General features: G+C 47.7%; 1 protein-coding gene across 2 annotated transcripts in view; it reads right to left on the bottom strand.

The window, feature by feature from the left end:
* The window catches only part of PI4KA (phosphatidylinositol 4-kinase alpha), a 517,988-nt gene that overhangs the window by 411,552 nt on the left and 91,791 nt on the right, over positions 1-14,645 (bottom strand). For both annotated transcript variants that reach the window (XM_078667865.1, XM_078667866.1), the window contains exon 10: positions 13,894-13,990. In XM_078667865.1, the coding sequence (XP_078523991.1) occupies positions 13,894-13,990 (97 nt within the window). The remainder of the gene's footprint in view (positions 1-13,893; positions 13,991-14,645) is intronic.

The raw sequence follows: 14,645 nt of genomic DNA, 5'->3' as shown, positions 1-14,645 counted from the left end.
TTAAAGATCATATACTTTGTCTTCTCTGTGTTTATCTCCAACCCGTGCTGAGCACAGAAAAGTCCAAATCCATCCAGGATCCTCTGAATCCCCATGGGGGATTTGGAAAGAAGGAGGGTATCATCGGCAAACATGATTGCCGGTACCCTCCTTCCTGCCAAGCAAGGGGCGTCGTTGTTATTGACATTTTCCAGGTGGGAGATGACATGGTTGATGTATAAACAAAACAGGGTTGGTGCCAAGACACAACCCTGCCTCACCCCTCGACAAACGGGGAACCTGGATGACAATTTGCCATCTTTCCCACACCTGACCTGCGCATAGTTGTTCTCATGCAGCCTGACTAAAATGTTAAGTAGCTGGGGGGGGAACTCCTAGCTTTTCCAGCACCTCCCACAGCTTTCTGCGCGGGACTAGGTCAAAGGCTGACCTCAGGTCCACGAAGACCATGTACAGTCTTCCCCCCTCGATCATCACGGTCTTCCAGTAAAGGAGGACGAGGCGGAAGATCTGGTCCATGGTCGACGTGTTCTTCCTGAAGCCAGCCTGCAGAGGACTCAGGATGTCATTGTCCTCTACCCAGTCTAATAGATGGTTCAAAATAAGACGCGCAAAGAGCTTTTGGGGGACGTCTATAAGGCTGATTGGCCTATAATTTGTTGGGTTCAGAGGGGAGCCTTTCTTGTGGATTGGCACTATTTCGGCCCCTAACCAAGAGGGAGGAACCACCATACCTCCTAATATAGCGTTAAAAAGAATGAGAAGGTACGGGGCCCAGATATCGGGATGGTGCCTAAACAGATCACCGGGTAGCTTGTCCAACCCTGGTGCCTTCCCCAAGGCCAGACACTCCAGTGCTGTCTTCACCTCACCTAGAGAAAATTCCAGGGCCGTATCTGAGGGACAGGGAAACTCCGCCGCCAACCCATCGGGCCATAGTGTGGTTGCATGGTATAATGCTCCGAAGTGGGCCTCCCAAATAGAGGGGGCAATATTAGACTCTACAGCAGACGTGAGCACCCCTGTACCGTTATTAACCAGAGCCCAGAACTTCCTAGAGTCTCTGCACTTCAGGGCTTCAAACAGTTCCTGCCAGTGGTTCCAATCCCACTCAGCCCTAGCGCTGACCAATGCTGACTTATACTCCCTCCTCAGGGTTGCAACCCTCTCCCTATCACTACCTTCTTTGATGGCTGAAAGTAGATCGGATTTGATTTTCCTACAGGTAGGGGTGTACCAAGTCGCAATACGGGTAACTTTCCTTCTTGAGGGCACCTCCGGGTTAAAAACATCTGCAAGGTCCCTGACCAAAGTCTGATGGATGCCAGAAAGTCTCTCATTATAGTCAGAGAGTCTAGGTTGACTAATGAGAGCATCCACCTCCTGAAACATGGGGAGTGCTATACCATATAACTTATTCATGGCATTTTCATTATTGACCAACTTCCCCCATTTCACCCGGCGCCTACTTGTAGTGAGGAGTATGTCCCCCTGGTCACCTCCGGCGTCAGTGGTTGGCAGCCCTACAGCGGGGGTTGGGTGCTGAATTTCCAGAAAAAGAGAATTATGATCACTATCTGTTCTTGATACCACTTTGAAGTCTTGCACTTTAGGCCATAAGGATATATCAATAAAAATATAGTCCAGCCTGGACTCGTGCCCCTTTCTATTAAATGTGCACACCGATGGAGTATCGGAGGGAGTGCGCCCATTACACGCCCTCAGTGCAAAGTTCAAAGTGAGGGAGGTGAGTTGTATTGCCAACGGGGACCATGCTTTGGGGTGAGGTGAGGAGGAGGGGGGAACTCCCCAGTAATCATCCTCAGCTGTAAGTGGTCCCTCCATTAGACCCTCGAGTGGTTCAAAGTGGCAATTGAAGTCCCCTCCCATCACTAGTTTCAGGTCAGCTGGTAGTTGACCTAGAAAGGATGAGAGTTCGACTAAGGTGGAAGATTCATTGCCCACAGCAACTGGTCGAGAGTAGACATTTACAATTGCCCAGGACCTTTTACCAGGCCAGTTGAGGAGAACACATTGGATGTCCTGGGAGAGAGTATCCATACTTTCCACCTGACACCCAATGTGGCTCGCCACCCAGATTGCCAAACCGCCCGAAGGTCTCCCCCTGCCATTCCACTTTGCCGGGATTTCATAAATATCGTACCCCCTCATAGAATGCGGTTCCCTTGCCCACGTCTCCTGTAGGAGAAGAACATCACTCCCATCGACCAGGGTCTCCCACTCCGGAGTACCCACCTTATTCATAATGCCCGCCATGTTCCATGACAGAATAACCAGCCCTGAGCCTCGGGGTTGCAGGGAGACTTCACTTAGTGCTAAGCCTTGGGGTTGGAGGAAAACTTCGCTTAGTGCAGGCACGGTATCGCATGTGTGCTTTGCCGAAACGCCCAACCCAGGTGTGGTGGGCGACAAGATGGATAGTACAGCACGTTCCTCCAGTTGCGATGTGGGGACAGAGCTTGAGTAGAATGGTTCCTGAACTTGCACTTGGGTACCTCCCTCAAAGATCCCCCCCTCATTGGAAAAAGCCTGGGTCTTTACCTCAGCTGCAGGGTGGGGAAAGTCCGCCCCTCTAACTGAGACCGCATGGGGAGATTTTACAGAGTGTTTTGGTATAGCTCCCCTTTGTGGTCAATCTACATGGTCCAGACAAGAAAATCTGTTCTGGTGAACAAAGTTACCAAGAGCGGGGATTGAGTTATGCTTGGGTCTGTACCGTGAGCCATCAATTGCGAAGCCCACTCTAGTCCAGCTCTGCTCCCTCCCCGTGGGTAAGTTGGTCACATGTGGATAGAAATCTGAGAGGGACACTAGATCTATATTGGACTTATCCGGCCTTGCCAACCAGTTGCAGATGTAGGGAGCAACTAGTGGGCTTTTAAAGCTAATTATAACACAGTCCCCAGCCCTATTCTTGGGAGTGACTCCAATCCATGGAATCCTTCTAACCATTAGAACATCTCCTTTGATATTGGGGGGGAGGGGTCTGTTAATATTGAGCCAACTAATTACCTTATTACGAAGTGAGTCCTGTGGCTCTCTGGTGCCACCAGTGAGCTCAGGAACTCCCACCATTATTGCCGTATAGGGCACTGCCTCCGGGGGCAGATTAACCACCCTACGCCTGGTATTAGGACTAGTAGTGTGACCAAAAGGTACATTAGTGTCACGCCCCACACTCCTTGGTTCAGGTGCTACTGGTGGCTTAGATCTTCTGGGTGCGGGGATAGGGGGCCTACGGGTTTGTGAAGGAGGAAGTGGGGAGGCATGGTTGACTGTAGTGCTATGTAGTACCCCAGTCTGGGCCTGTGTGCATGTTTCAACAGTAAGAGGACCATTCCCCCCAGGTTCTCGAGGAGCCAGCTGTGCGCTTGCACCCAACCCCCCACCAGAAGTGTTTCGCATATGCGCATTTTCTATAGCTGTGAGTCTCGCGTCTATAGAGTCTAATTTTATAGATAACGGTTCCAACAAGTTCTTAAAGATGACCGTAAGTGAACTAATTAGAGCATCTGAAGGGTTGGGTGGGGGCCCCCCAAATATAAATGGCCCCGAGCACCCTGGTACAGCTGTGACATAAGGTGAATCTAGTTGGTCAGACTCAAAGCCCAAACCAATACTATCAGAAGATGCCGACATGTCCGTGCTGGCATCCAGTATTGGAGTAGTCATATCCACTTTAGCCCTTTTTGACCCTGTTAGCTCTCTTGACCTTTTCCTTTTCGGTGGGTGAGTCCTTCCACGACCTACAGAGTCTGTTGACAGTAAGGCCTGACCCTCCTCCAATGACTCAATTGATTCCACACAGTTCACATACGGAGTGGTTTCCACTACCCCGGAAGGACACAAGGGCTGACTGTCCCTTGGTTGAGTTGTCGGGGTCCTAAGTTGTTGGAGCACTGACTCAATTGTCTCATCAATGCTATCCAGGAGTGATAGATGAGTGTTATGGAGGATTATTGGAGTACTGGCATCATTTGACGGAGAATCCAGGATTGCCTGAGACAGATTTTCGGTATTCGCCTCAAGCAGTGTGTCTGGCACTGTGGAACTTTTCTTGGCCGCAGCGCTAGCCTTGGGGAAGAAATTTTCAAGAGTGTTAGCATGCTGTTGGGCAGACTTACTCCGGGATCCTCTGAAAGCCATGGAGAGGATTCGAGCAGGAAGGGAAAACTTAGTAAAGCAAGGGCAAGTATTGGAAGAGGCCAGGAGTCAGAGGGATGGCCCGGTCCGGTCTCTTCCGGCCTCTAACGGCCTGGAACGGCCCGCCCTTTGCCCGGGCTTAGCCCGGCGCCCGCCCGCGCGCGTCCCGCGTTGCGCGTCTAAGGGCGTGGTTCTATAGCCAAAGGTCTATGAAGGCGTGGCCAGCCGGGAAGAGCCACCAGGTGCGGCGTGTTAGGAGCCGCTTGGATTCCTGGGACTCGCAGTCCCGCTGGTGCGCCGGTGGTAAGATTCCGCCTGCCAAAAGCCCCGCAGCCTCCTCAGTGGATGTATTCCAGGTCAGTAGGGGTCAGAACAGCTTGCTCCCAACTTCGAGCGCCACCCGCGGAGCGGGGGCCGCGAGTCGCGGTTTTAGCCTCCCAGGCAGGAGGCGCGGCCAGCCGGGAAGAGCCACCAGGTGCGGCGCGTTAGGAGCCGCTTGGATTCCTGGGACTCGCAGTCCCGCTGGTGCGCCGGTGGTGAGATTCCGCCTGCCAAAAGCCCCGCAGCCTCCTCAGTGGATGTATTCCAGGTCAGTAGGGGTCAGAACAGCTTGCTCCCAACTTCGAGCGGCACATGGCTACATGCAAATTAGTCTGACCCTGGCCACCCTGAGTGTAGAAGGGTATGCTCAGACATGAGTCCTTTGCTCACTGCACCATCAGGATTCAAGCAAGCCGGGCCGAAGACGGCTGTAATGCCAGAAACCGGTCCCCGGAAGCTTGTTTCCTTTCCAGTGAAGAATTGGCTTGGTAGTTTGGTCTGCCCTGTTCCCATGATGCACTGAGCCAGGGACAGACTAATTTGCATATAAGCCAGGTTCTGAACTGGGATGGTGCAGTGAGCTAAAAAACGGTGATGGATCAAGCCCTGATCTGTTGACTGGGTAGGAGTGTTCTGATTAACTCAGATACTCTGTCCATCACCACCCCCTTTTTGAAATTATTTTGGCCACCATGAGTGTGGAAGGGTATGCTCAGACATGAGTCCCTTGCTCACTGCACCATCAGGATTCAAGCAAGCCGGGCCGAAGACGGCTGTAATGCCAGAAACCGGGCCCCGGAAGCTTGTTTCCTTTCCAGTGAAGAATTGGCTTGGTAGTTTGGTCTGCCCTGTTCCCATGATGCACTGGGCCAGGGACAGACTAATTTGCATATAGCCAGGTTCTGAACTGGGATGGTGCAGTGAGCTAAAAAACGGTGATGGATCAAGCCCTGATCTGTTGACTGGGTAGGAGTGTTCTGATTAACTCAGATACTCTGTCCATCACCACCCCCTTTTTGAAATTATTTTGGCCACCATGAGTGTGGAAGGGTATGCTCAGACATGAGTCCCTTGCTCACTGCACCATCAGGATTCAAGCAAGCCGGGCCGAAGACGGCTGTAATGCCAGAAACCGGTCCCCGGAAGCTTGTTTCCTTTCCAGTGAAGAATTGGCTTGGTAGTTTGGTCTGCCCTGTTCCCATGATGCACTGGGCCAGGGACAGACTAATTTGCATATAGCCAGGTTCTGAACTGGGATGGTGCAGTGAGCTAAAAAACGGTGATGGATCAAGCCCTGATCTGTTGACTGGGTAGGAGTGTTCTGATTAACTCAGATACTCTGTCCATCACCACCCCCTTTTTGAAATTATTTTGGCCACCATGAGTGTGGAAGGGTATGCTCAGACATGAGTCCCTTGCTCACTGCACCATCAGGATTCAAGCAAGCCGGGCCGAAGACGGCTGTAATGCCAGAAACCGGTCCCCGGAAGCTTGTTTCCTTTCCAGTGAAGAATTGGCTTGGTAGTTTGGTCTGCCCTGTTCCCATGATGCACTGGGCCAGGGACAGACTAATTTGCATATAGCCAGGTTCTGAACTGGGATGGTGCAGTGAGCTAAAAAACGGTGATGGATCAATCCCTGATCTGTTGACTGGGTAGGAGTGTTCTGATTAACTCAGATACTCTGTCCATCACCACCCCCTTTTTGAAATTATTTTGGCCACCATGAGTGTGGAAGGGTATGCTCAGACATGAGTCCCTTGCTCACTGCACCATCAGGATTCAAGCAAGCCGGGCCGAAGACGGCTGTAATGCCAGAAACCGGTCCCCGGCAGCTTGTTTCCTTTCCAGTGAAGAATTGGCTTGGTAGTTTGGTCTGCCCTGTTCCCATGATGCACTGGGCCAGGGACAGACTAATTTGCATATAGCCAGGTTCTGAACTGGGATGGTGCAGTGAGCTAAAAAACGGTGATGGATCAAGCCCTGATCTGTTGACTGGGTAGGAGTGTTCTGATTAACTCAGATACTCTGTCCATCACCACCCCCTTTTTGAAATTATTTTGGCCACCATGAGTGTCGAAGGGTATGCTCAGACATGAGTCCCTTGCTCACTGCACCATCAGGATTCAAGCAAGCCGGGCCGAAGACGGCTGTAATGCCAGAAACCGGTCCCCGGAAGCTTGTTTCCTTTCCAGTGAAGAATTGGCTTGGTAGTTTGGTCTGCCCTGTTTCCATGATGCACTGGGCCAGGGACAGACTAATTTGCATATAGCCAGGTTCTGAACTGGGATGGTGCCGTGAGCTAAACAACGGTGATGGATCAAGCCCTGATCTGTTGACTGGGTAGGAGTGTTCTGATTAACTCAGATACTCTGTCCATCACCACCCCCTTTTTGAAATTATTTTGGCCACCATGAGTGTGGAAGGTTATGCTCAGACATGAGTCTCTTGCTCACTGCACCATCAGGATTCAAGCAAGCCGGGCCGAAGACGGCTGTAATGCCAGAAACCGGTCCCCGGAAGCTTGTTTCCTTTCCAGTGAAGAATTGGCTTGGTAGTTTGGTCTGCCCTGTTCCCATGATGCACTGGGCCAGGGACAGACTAATTTGCATATAGCCAGGTTCTGAACTGGGATGGTGCAGTGAGCTAAAAAACGGTGATGGATCAAGCCCTGATCTGTTGACTGGGTAGGAGTGTTCTGATTAACTCAGATACTCTGTCCATCACCACCCCCTTTTTGAAATTATTTTGGCCACCATGAGTGTCGAAGGGTATGCTCAGACATGAGTCCCTTGCTCACTGCACCATCAGGATTCAAGCAAGCCGGGCCGAAGACGGCTGTAATGCCAGAAACCGGTCCCCGGAAGCTTGTTTCCTTTCCAGTGAATAATTGGCTTGGTAGTTTGGTCTGCCCTGTTCCCATGATGCACTGGGCCAGGGACAGACTAATTTGCATATAGCCAGGTTCTGAACTGGGATGGTGCCGTGAGCTAAGCAACGGTGATGGATCAAGCCCTGATCTGTTGACTGGGTAGGAGTGTTCTGATTAACTCAGATACTCTGTCCATCACCACCCCCTTTTTGAAATTATTTTGGCCACCATGAGTGTGGAAGGGTATGCTCAGACATGAGTCCCTTGCTCACTGCACCATCAGGATTTAAGCAAGCCGGGCCGAAGACGGCTGTAATGCCAGAAACCGGTCCCCGGAAGCTTGTTTCCTTTCCAGTGAAGAATTGGCTTGGTAGTTTGGTCTGCCCGGTTCCCATGATGCACTGGGCCAGGGACAGACTAATTTGCATATAGCCAGGTTCTGAACTGGGATGGTGCAGTGAGCTAAAAAACGGTGATGGATCAAGCCCTGATCTGTTGACTGGGTAGGAGTATTCTGATTAACTTAGATACTCTGTCCATCACCACCCCCTTTTTGAAATTAGTTTACAAGGATGGCACTTGTGTAGTTGCCTTAGAAATTCATACAGGGCTTACATTTTCTAATTTATCAGGCAAAGAACTGGAGGTACACAGACTATTTTGATGCAACTCGAAAAAGTTTACACACCATGGTAACTTACATTTGGATTCAAACAAAAGTGAAGGGGATCGGACGGAGGCAGAGGGGAAAGTACGGGAAATAAATACAAGCAACTTAATGACCCGTGACGGAGGAGACAGATGGCGGCTACGCGCGTGCACGTTCGCGTGAACGCAAGAGCTAGGCCAGCCAGTAGCACATTGAAAACTCACTACTAAATGTCTCTCCGACAGCGCATGCGCTGACTCAGCGAGACCTAAAAAGCATTGCCTAACAAAGAAACTAAGAAAAAAAGTTCAGAATGAGCGGAGAAAGGGTGACACTAATCTGCAGAAGTCAGTTAATTTGTTTTACTTGTTTTTTATTCAATATGCGCAAAGTATACAGCATAAGAAGAAGACACACATGGCAGCATCATAGAAGACATATTGGTACAGTCCAGCGTAGCCAAAAGAGAAAATTAAGCATACTAAACAGTGGTCAACCAAGTAAGTCCGAGGGCCCGTTACAGCATGAAACTCTGGAGCAATGTCAATCAATCAATCATCGGTTTGTTAAGCGCAGCTACTCAACCGAGTGGGTCTCAAGGCGCAGGTGGTCTTGGGGGGTGGGGGGGGCGCAGGTCCAGGATGTTCAAGGACGTTTGTCAAAGAGCCAGGTCTTGAGATCGCTTGTGAACTTGGAGAGTGTTAGCATTTGTCGGAGGTGGAGCGGGAGGGTGTTCCATGCTTTGGCTGCAAGGAAGAAGAAAGAGCTACCTCCTGTTCTGGTCTTCTTGGTCCGAGGCACCATAGCAAGGGAGAGCTGGGCTGAGCGGAGGGATCTTTGGGGTGTGTGGAATGTGAAGTGGTAGTTTAAGAATGCAGGTCCGGTGTTGTGGTGGGCTTTGTGGGTGTGGGTGAGAAGCTTGAAGGTGATTCGCTTCTCAATGGGGAGCCGCTGCAGTGTACGAAGGTATTGGGTGATGTGGCAGTGTTGCTGTAGGTTGAGTACTAGTCTGGTGGAGGCGTTCTGAACATTCTGAAGTTTAAGGGTGAGTTACTTGTGGTGTAGAGGTCTGCTGCTGATGAGGAGGTGGGTGATGGTCTTTCTGTGTTCAAGGGGGATTAATTTGACAGTTTTTCGTAGGAGTTGGACGGTGTGGAAACAGGAGGATGAGACAGCGTTGATTTGGCAGTCTAAATTGAGTTTGGAGTCCAGGATGCGTGATCCGTGGGGGTGGGCGGGTGTCCGAGGGTGGGGTGCCACTAGGTGTTGTTCCAGGTAACGGGTTTCCGAGAGTGAGGTGCCACTAGGTGTCGTTCCAGGCATCAGGGTGTAGGCCCATGAGGAGTACCATCCACTTGGTGACTGCTTCCATTCTTTCTTCAAAGATATGTTTGGATACGTTGGGTTCCTTGGATAGGGAGAGGACGAGTTGGGTATCGTCTGCGTAGGATACAATGTTGAGTCTGTAGGATCGGACGATGTGAGTGAGTGGGGCCATGTAGATGTTGAACAGGGAGGAGCTGATGGAGGATCCTTGGGGAACTCCGCAGGTGATCAGTGTGGAATCCGAGAGGAAAGTTGGGAGTCTGACCCGCTGCGTTCTGTCAGAGAGGAATGAACGGATCCAGTCGAGAGCCTTGTCCCGGATTCCTGCGTCGTGCAGTCTGTGTGCTAGGGTGCCGTGAGAGACTGCGTCAAAGGCTGCGGAGAGGTCCAGGAGGATGAGGGCCACAGACGCCCCTCTGTCGATGAAGGAGCGGATGTCGTCTGTTGCGGCGAGGAGGGCGATTTCGGTGCTGTGGTTTTTCCTGAAGGCGGAGTGGGAGGTGTCGAGGATGTTGTTTTATTCAATGAAGGAGGCGAGCTGGCTGTTGACGGCTTTTCCGATGCTTTTGCCGGAAACTGAAGTAGAGAGATGTTTATCAAAGATACAGCACATACATGTGCATGTGTATTAGGGTGAGCAAAATGGAAAGCAAGAACTACATGAAGCAAGAAAAATTTAAACAATAAAACAGCAACTAACAAAAGTGGCAGAGGCTGACCTAGGTGTGTTCACCCTCCCCAGAGCCCCCATTCATGTGACGGGGCAGAGGGAGCAAATCACAGGGGTCGTGGTGGGGGTGTTGGATCATCCCCCATATAAAGGAGGGGGGCAGGGAAGGCAGAAAGTAAATGGTTCAAGAATATATACAAATCCCAGACCCACGATAATTGCTCTGCTTCAACTAGCACGCAAAAGCGGCATGCAAAAGACAGGTTGAAAAAATAATGATGTAAACCTACTAAAGAGTTAAAATTACACTTGAGGCAAACTTAAGAGCAATTATCCAAACCTGCAGCAGGGCCACAGGAGAACAAAGCCAACAATCAAACGAGAAACTGTTTGAGAGTAGCACAACACAAGAATGTGAAAGTCCAACCAGTAATGACTCAAACATAGATGTAATGAGAGCCAAATCAAGGTTTGGAAGATGTCAGAAATCAGCCTACCTCTGAACAAGGCAGAGAAGTAGTCTGCGCCTATATGACCGATTGGCCATTTCGCCACAATCTCCTAACAGTCAGATGTAGATCAAATTCTAAAACAACATCATGTACCTAGGGACCTGGCTCTACAAAAAAAACTAGTGCTTTGCACTAAATCAATTATAACAAGAAATGGAAACAAATCCTCTTGAAATTCACAGTTTAATCTTTCCTCTTAGCTAGAAGAACGTAAACGTAGAAAGAAACTAGACAACTGAATTTTTGAAACTTCGGACCACCTTGAAAATGGAGGATGGTTTCCACAGACCGGACCGATTACTGAGCGAGATGACAAAGCAAAATCCTCAGCGAGACCAAGTAACCACACGGATATAAGAAGTCGCAAGACTTGAAGTTTCGGAAGTGAGTGCACTGAATATCAGAATGACTTAAAAAGTAAACCACTGACTTATTCAGGGAGACAAGTTCTCTATTCTGAAGTCTTTAGAATACAATCTGATGAGACACATTTTTAGCCAATTAAAAACAGAGGAAGAATCTGAATAGAAGCTGGAAACTGTGCTTATTTAAGCCAAAGCTGTCTGAAATGGGGAACAAATATTGACTTCAAAAAGCAAACACAAGCCTCCAGTATTGAAAGGACCCTTGTGAACACTCTTGGAACACAATTCAGGCCAAAGAGGAGAGATATGTACTGAGGATGTTGATTTTCAATAGCTAGAGTACTGGTAAACTCTTCTTTAAGAGGAAAAGCACAGAAGAGACAATTGGTATTAAGAAGGTTGCCATCTCCATGACTGTGCCAGGCCTGAATCCCTTACTTTGAAGGATCAATGTTTGCTGCGCTACGAAGTACACCGCTTCGCTAAATAAGGGTCTCTTCAGAGGCCTCTAATAAGTTTTAGCTCAGTTGATACAGTTACAAATTAGATGCCGACAAGTCTCTGAGCCAAGTAAAAGAGCTCAAAAAAGAAAGTGGCAGACAACCTAATGTCTGCATTCTGCCTGATCAGCATGAATAACAGGAACGGATCAAAGTGGGTGGTAATGTATCAGTATCAATTTGTACTAGGTGGGCAAAATGATACTCGCACATGGAAGGTTACACATTTTATTTTAAAGCTGGAGCTTTTTTTCTTACAGCAAAGCTTTCTTCCATCATGCAAGCCTTGTAGCTAATTCCCAAAGATCTATGAAAACATAGCATAGCATAGCACCCTTCAGCAGCATGCTGGCTAAAAACGTCATTAAAGTGAAGAGCTTTACCATGTGTTATTGCTGCTTAGGTTAGCACTACTAAACATTTCCCTGACAGCCGTGGATGGTCCTACCACAGTGGGAGGTAAAGTAGCAGCATTTAGGAGCTAACGGGTGGTGTCAGCAAATTCTGGAAAAAATTCACATATTTTCCAGTGTATGGGAAGATATTCAAGAATCAGAGTTCTATTTTGCAAGGAGCACTGAAAGCTCTTGCATTATTCCGGATCTCAGGTTAGGGTAAAGAGCAGCAGATAACATAATAGAGGACAATAAAAGCATGCATTATTAGCTAGAAGCACACATGAAAGGAAAAGGAGTAGCTGAAAAAAGTTATATAAAGTCAAAATCACAAGCACCCCACTAGTTTGCACAACTGAACCAGCAGAGGGCCGACAGACTGATTGCCAAACCCCAAAATACTTCCTACTACACAGAAAAGCCCTTACATCCTTGTAAAATACACCTCTTGTCCATCTCCAGTTATACTTATCTCTCCCACTCCTTCCTCACTCATACTCTCTGTTCTTGTGCTCTTTCCCCCATTTCTACCCCATTACCCTCTTGCTATCTCTCTCCTCGTACCCTGGTGCCTCTCCCTACTCAACACTCTACGTTTAACTCCCTTCTATCCAATTCTCCCCTAGACTTGTTCCTTCTAACAATATGCATGCAATCTGACATGCCTTTCCTATCTATCTACATTTTCTTGGCTCACTTCCTCGTAATTTTCCTGCCTTTGCCATCCCTCTACTAGTCCCTGCCTGTTCCTCACCTGAAGTCTTTCTCTTACATCCTGGTTTTCCCACCCTCAATTATCTTTCATTTCCTCCAATGTCTTCGTAACTCCTCCTTCCCTTCTCCTCTTCATCCTTTCCACCTTTTGTTCTCAATGTATCTTCTGCTCTCCATATCCCTCCTTTCAACACTGTTTATTCCTCAAGCTACATACTTCTTCCATTCCTACTTCATATGCCCCCTAATTCTTTCTAAATCACTCTTTTTCCACCTTATCAGTGTCAAGCTATTCCACCATATCCACGTTCACTCCTCTTTTCTACTTCACCCTTCTTCTTCCTGATTCTGGACTCTTTCTCCAACCATTTCCATCCCTCTTTGTTTCTGTGCCTCTCTAACATTCATCTTCCCTCCCTCTACATCTCTCTATCCATCCATCCAACTAGTCATCCTCTCTTCCCTCTATCACATTTTTCCTCCCTTACTCTTTCTTCATCATCTTTCTGCTTCTTTTTCCTCTCACTGTACTTATTACTGACTCTGGATCACTCACCCCTTCCCTCTTTGTACTTTACCTTCTTCAATTCTTCTAGTCCCCTCCCTCTCCTTTCTGATTTTCCCATTCTCAGTCTACTGCTCTTTATCTCCCCTCCCCCTCACTTGATCTCTCAGCCATTTCCTTCTACTGTCTCTCATGCTCATTTCCTATTAATCACTCTTTCCCCATCATCTACTACTCATAGCTTCTTTCTCCATCACTTATTTTATTTTTTATGTATTTGTATTAGCAGAACCCTAGCTGCAAGGAACAGTGTGATGTGGCCATTGTAGCAGGAGCACCTTAAACATGAGGCAGAATATTATGGGGGAGGGTGGCTGCTTATACTTCTTTCACCATTTCTATACTTCTCACTGCCACTTCCTTATTCCCTCCCTCAACTCTCAGTTTCCATCTTTTACAATTCATTTTCATTTCCTTCCTCTCCAACCCCCAGCCTAGCCTCTTTTTGCTTCCCTCATGACTCATTTTCTCCAAATATTTCAAGTGGTCTTACATCACAGGTCAGAAGCTCATTCATTTCGGTATTTTGTTTGCATCATGGCATCGTTCATCAATACTAATAATCAGAAAAAATACAAACACTAAAATGTGAAGGAAAAGAGATGAACTGACAAACTGAGATCGCTTTTCTTGGGTTTCCAGGCCCCTCCCAACAGTTATTTGGGAAATATACGATTTAATCCCATTCTAAACATACAAAAAGACCTTCTGTTTTAACATACCAATTTGGCAATTAGTAAATGTCTATCTTGACAATGAGTTTGTAGTATGGAAAAATATGATGGAACAATCTTCATAAATACTGAAAGCCGATGGTCTCCACGGTTCACTCTAAACATACCTTTCATATTGTACAGTGTATCCCTCAGCATTTTGAACATAGCGACATAGAGGGGGTCACTGAACTTCTTGTAATGCAGATCTGCACTGGGATTCACCTGCGAAAAGAAAATAAAGTGGTAATTAAAGGATGGAGCTTGGTGGCACGCTCGCCACAGTTCTCTGCCACTTGCGCCTATTCTCTTCCTCAATGCAATCCCGATGGCTAAGGTAAATCAAAGCTTGCCAGTTACAACTGCTTTGAACAATAGGCCATTAATTTGATCCCTCCAAGTTCAGCAAGGTCTTCCAGTTGTGTAAAGCGAATATCGGTAAAGCATACAATAATAATATCTTTTAATTACAGTACTAGTAAAGGCAGAAGAGTTCTGTGACGTAATATATCTGAACAAGATAATATAATTATTATGATTATCAAATGATGTTCTGTAGCAGGAATTCCACTAAACATGTATCAGGTCCTTCATTCGACAGTTAAATGATCTTACATGCGACAAAAGCAATGCAAGTTGTAGAAAGACAAGTGTCTATTAATTTAAACCCATGGCGTGCTCCTAATTTCATTGGATAATGTGCCACATACCTATAAAATATCAAATACATAAATACATTTCTGACAACGTACAAAGAAGAACAAAAGCAGGACTGTCGCAATTTTAAGAATAACTTTGCCAAAGATGAGCCTTAACAGGCAGATAACAACAAACTAAAAATGTATTACCTTTTCTACTACTTTGTGGTGACTTTATATGG

The sequence above is a fragment of the Lissotriton helveticus genome, chromosome 11, assembly GCF_964261635.1.
Source record: "Lissotriton helveticus chromosome 11, aLisHel1.1, whole genome shotgun sequence".
Lineage (NCBI taxonomy): Eukaryota > Metazoa > Chordata > Amphibia > Caudata > Salamandridae > Lissotriton > Lissotriton helveticus.
Note: the sequence above shows the minus strand (reverse complement) of the source record. Positions and strands in the feature narration are given on the sequence as shown.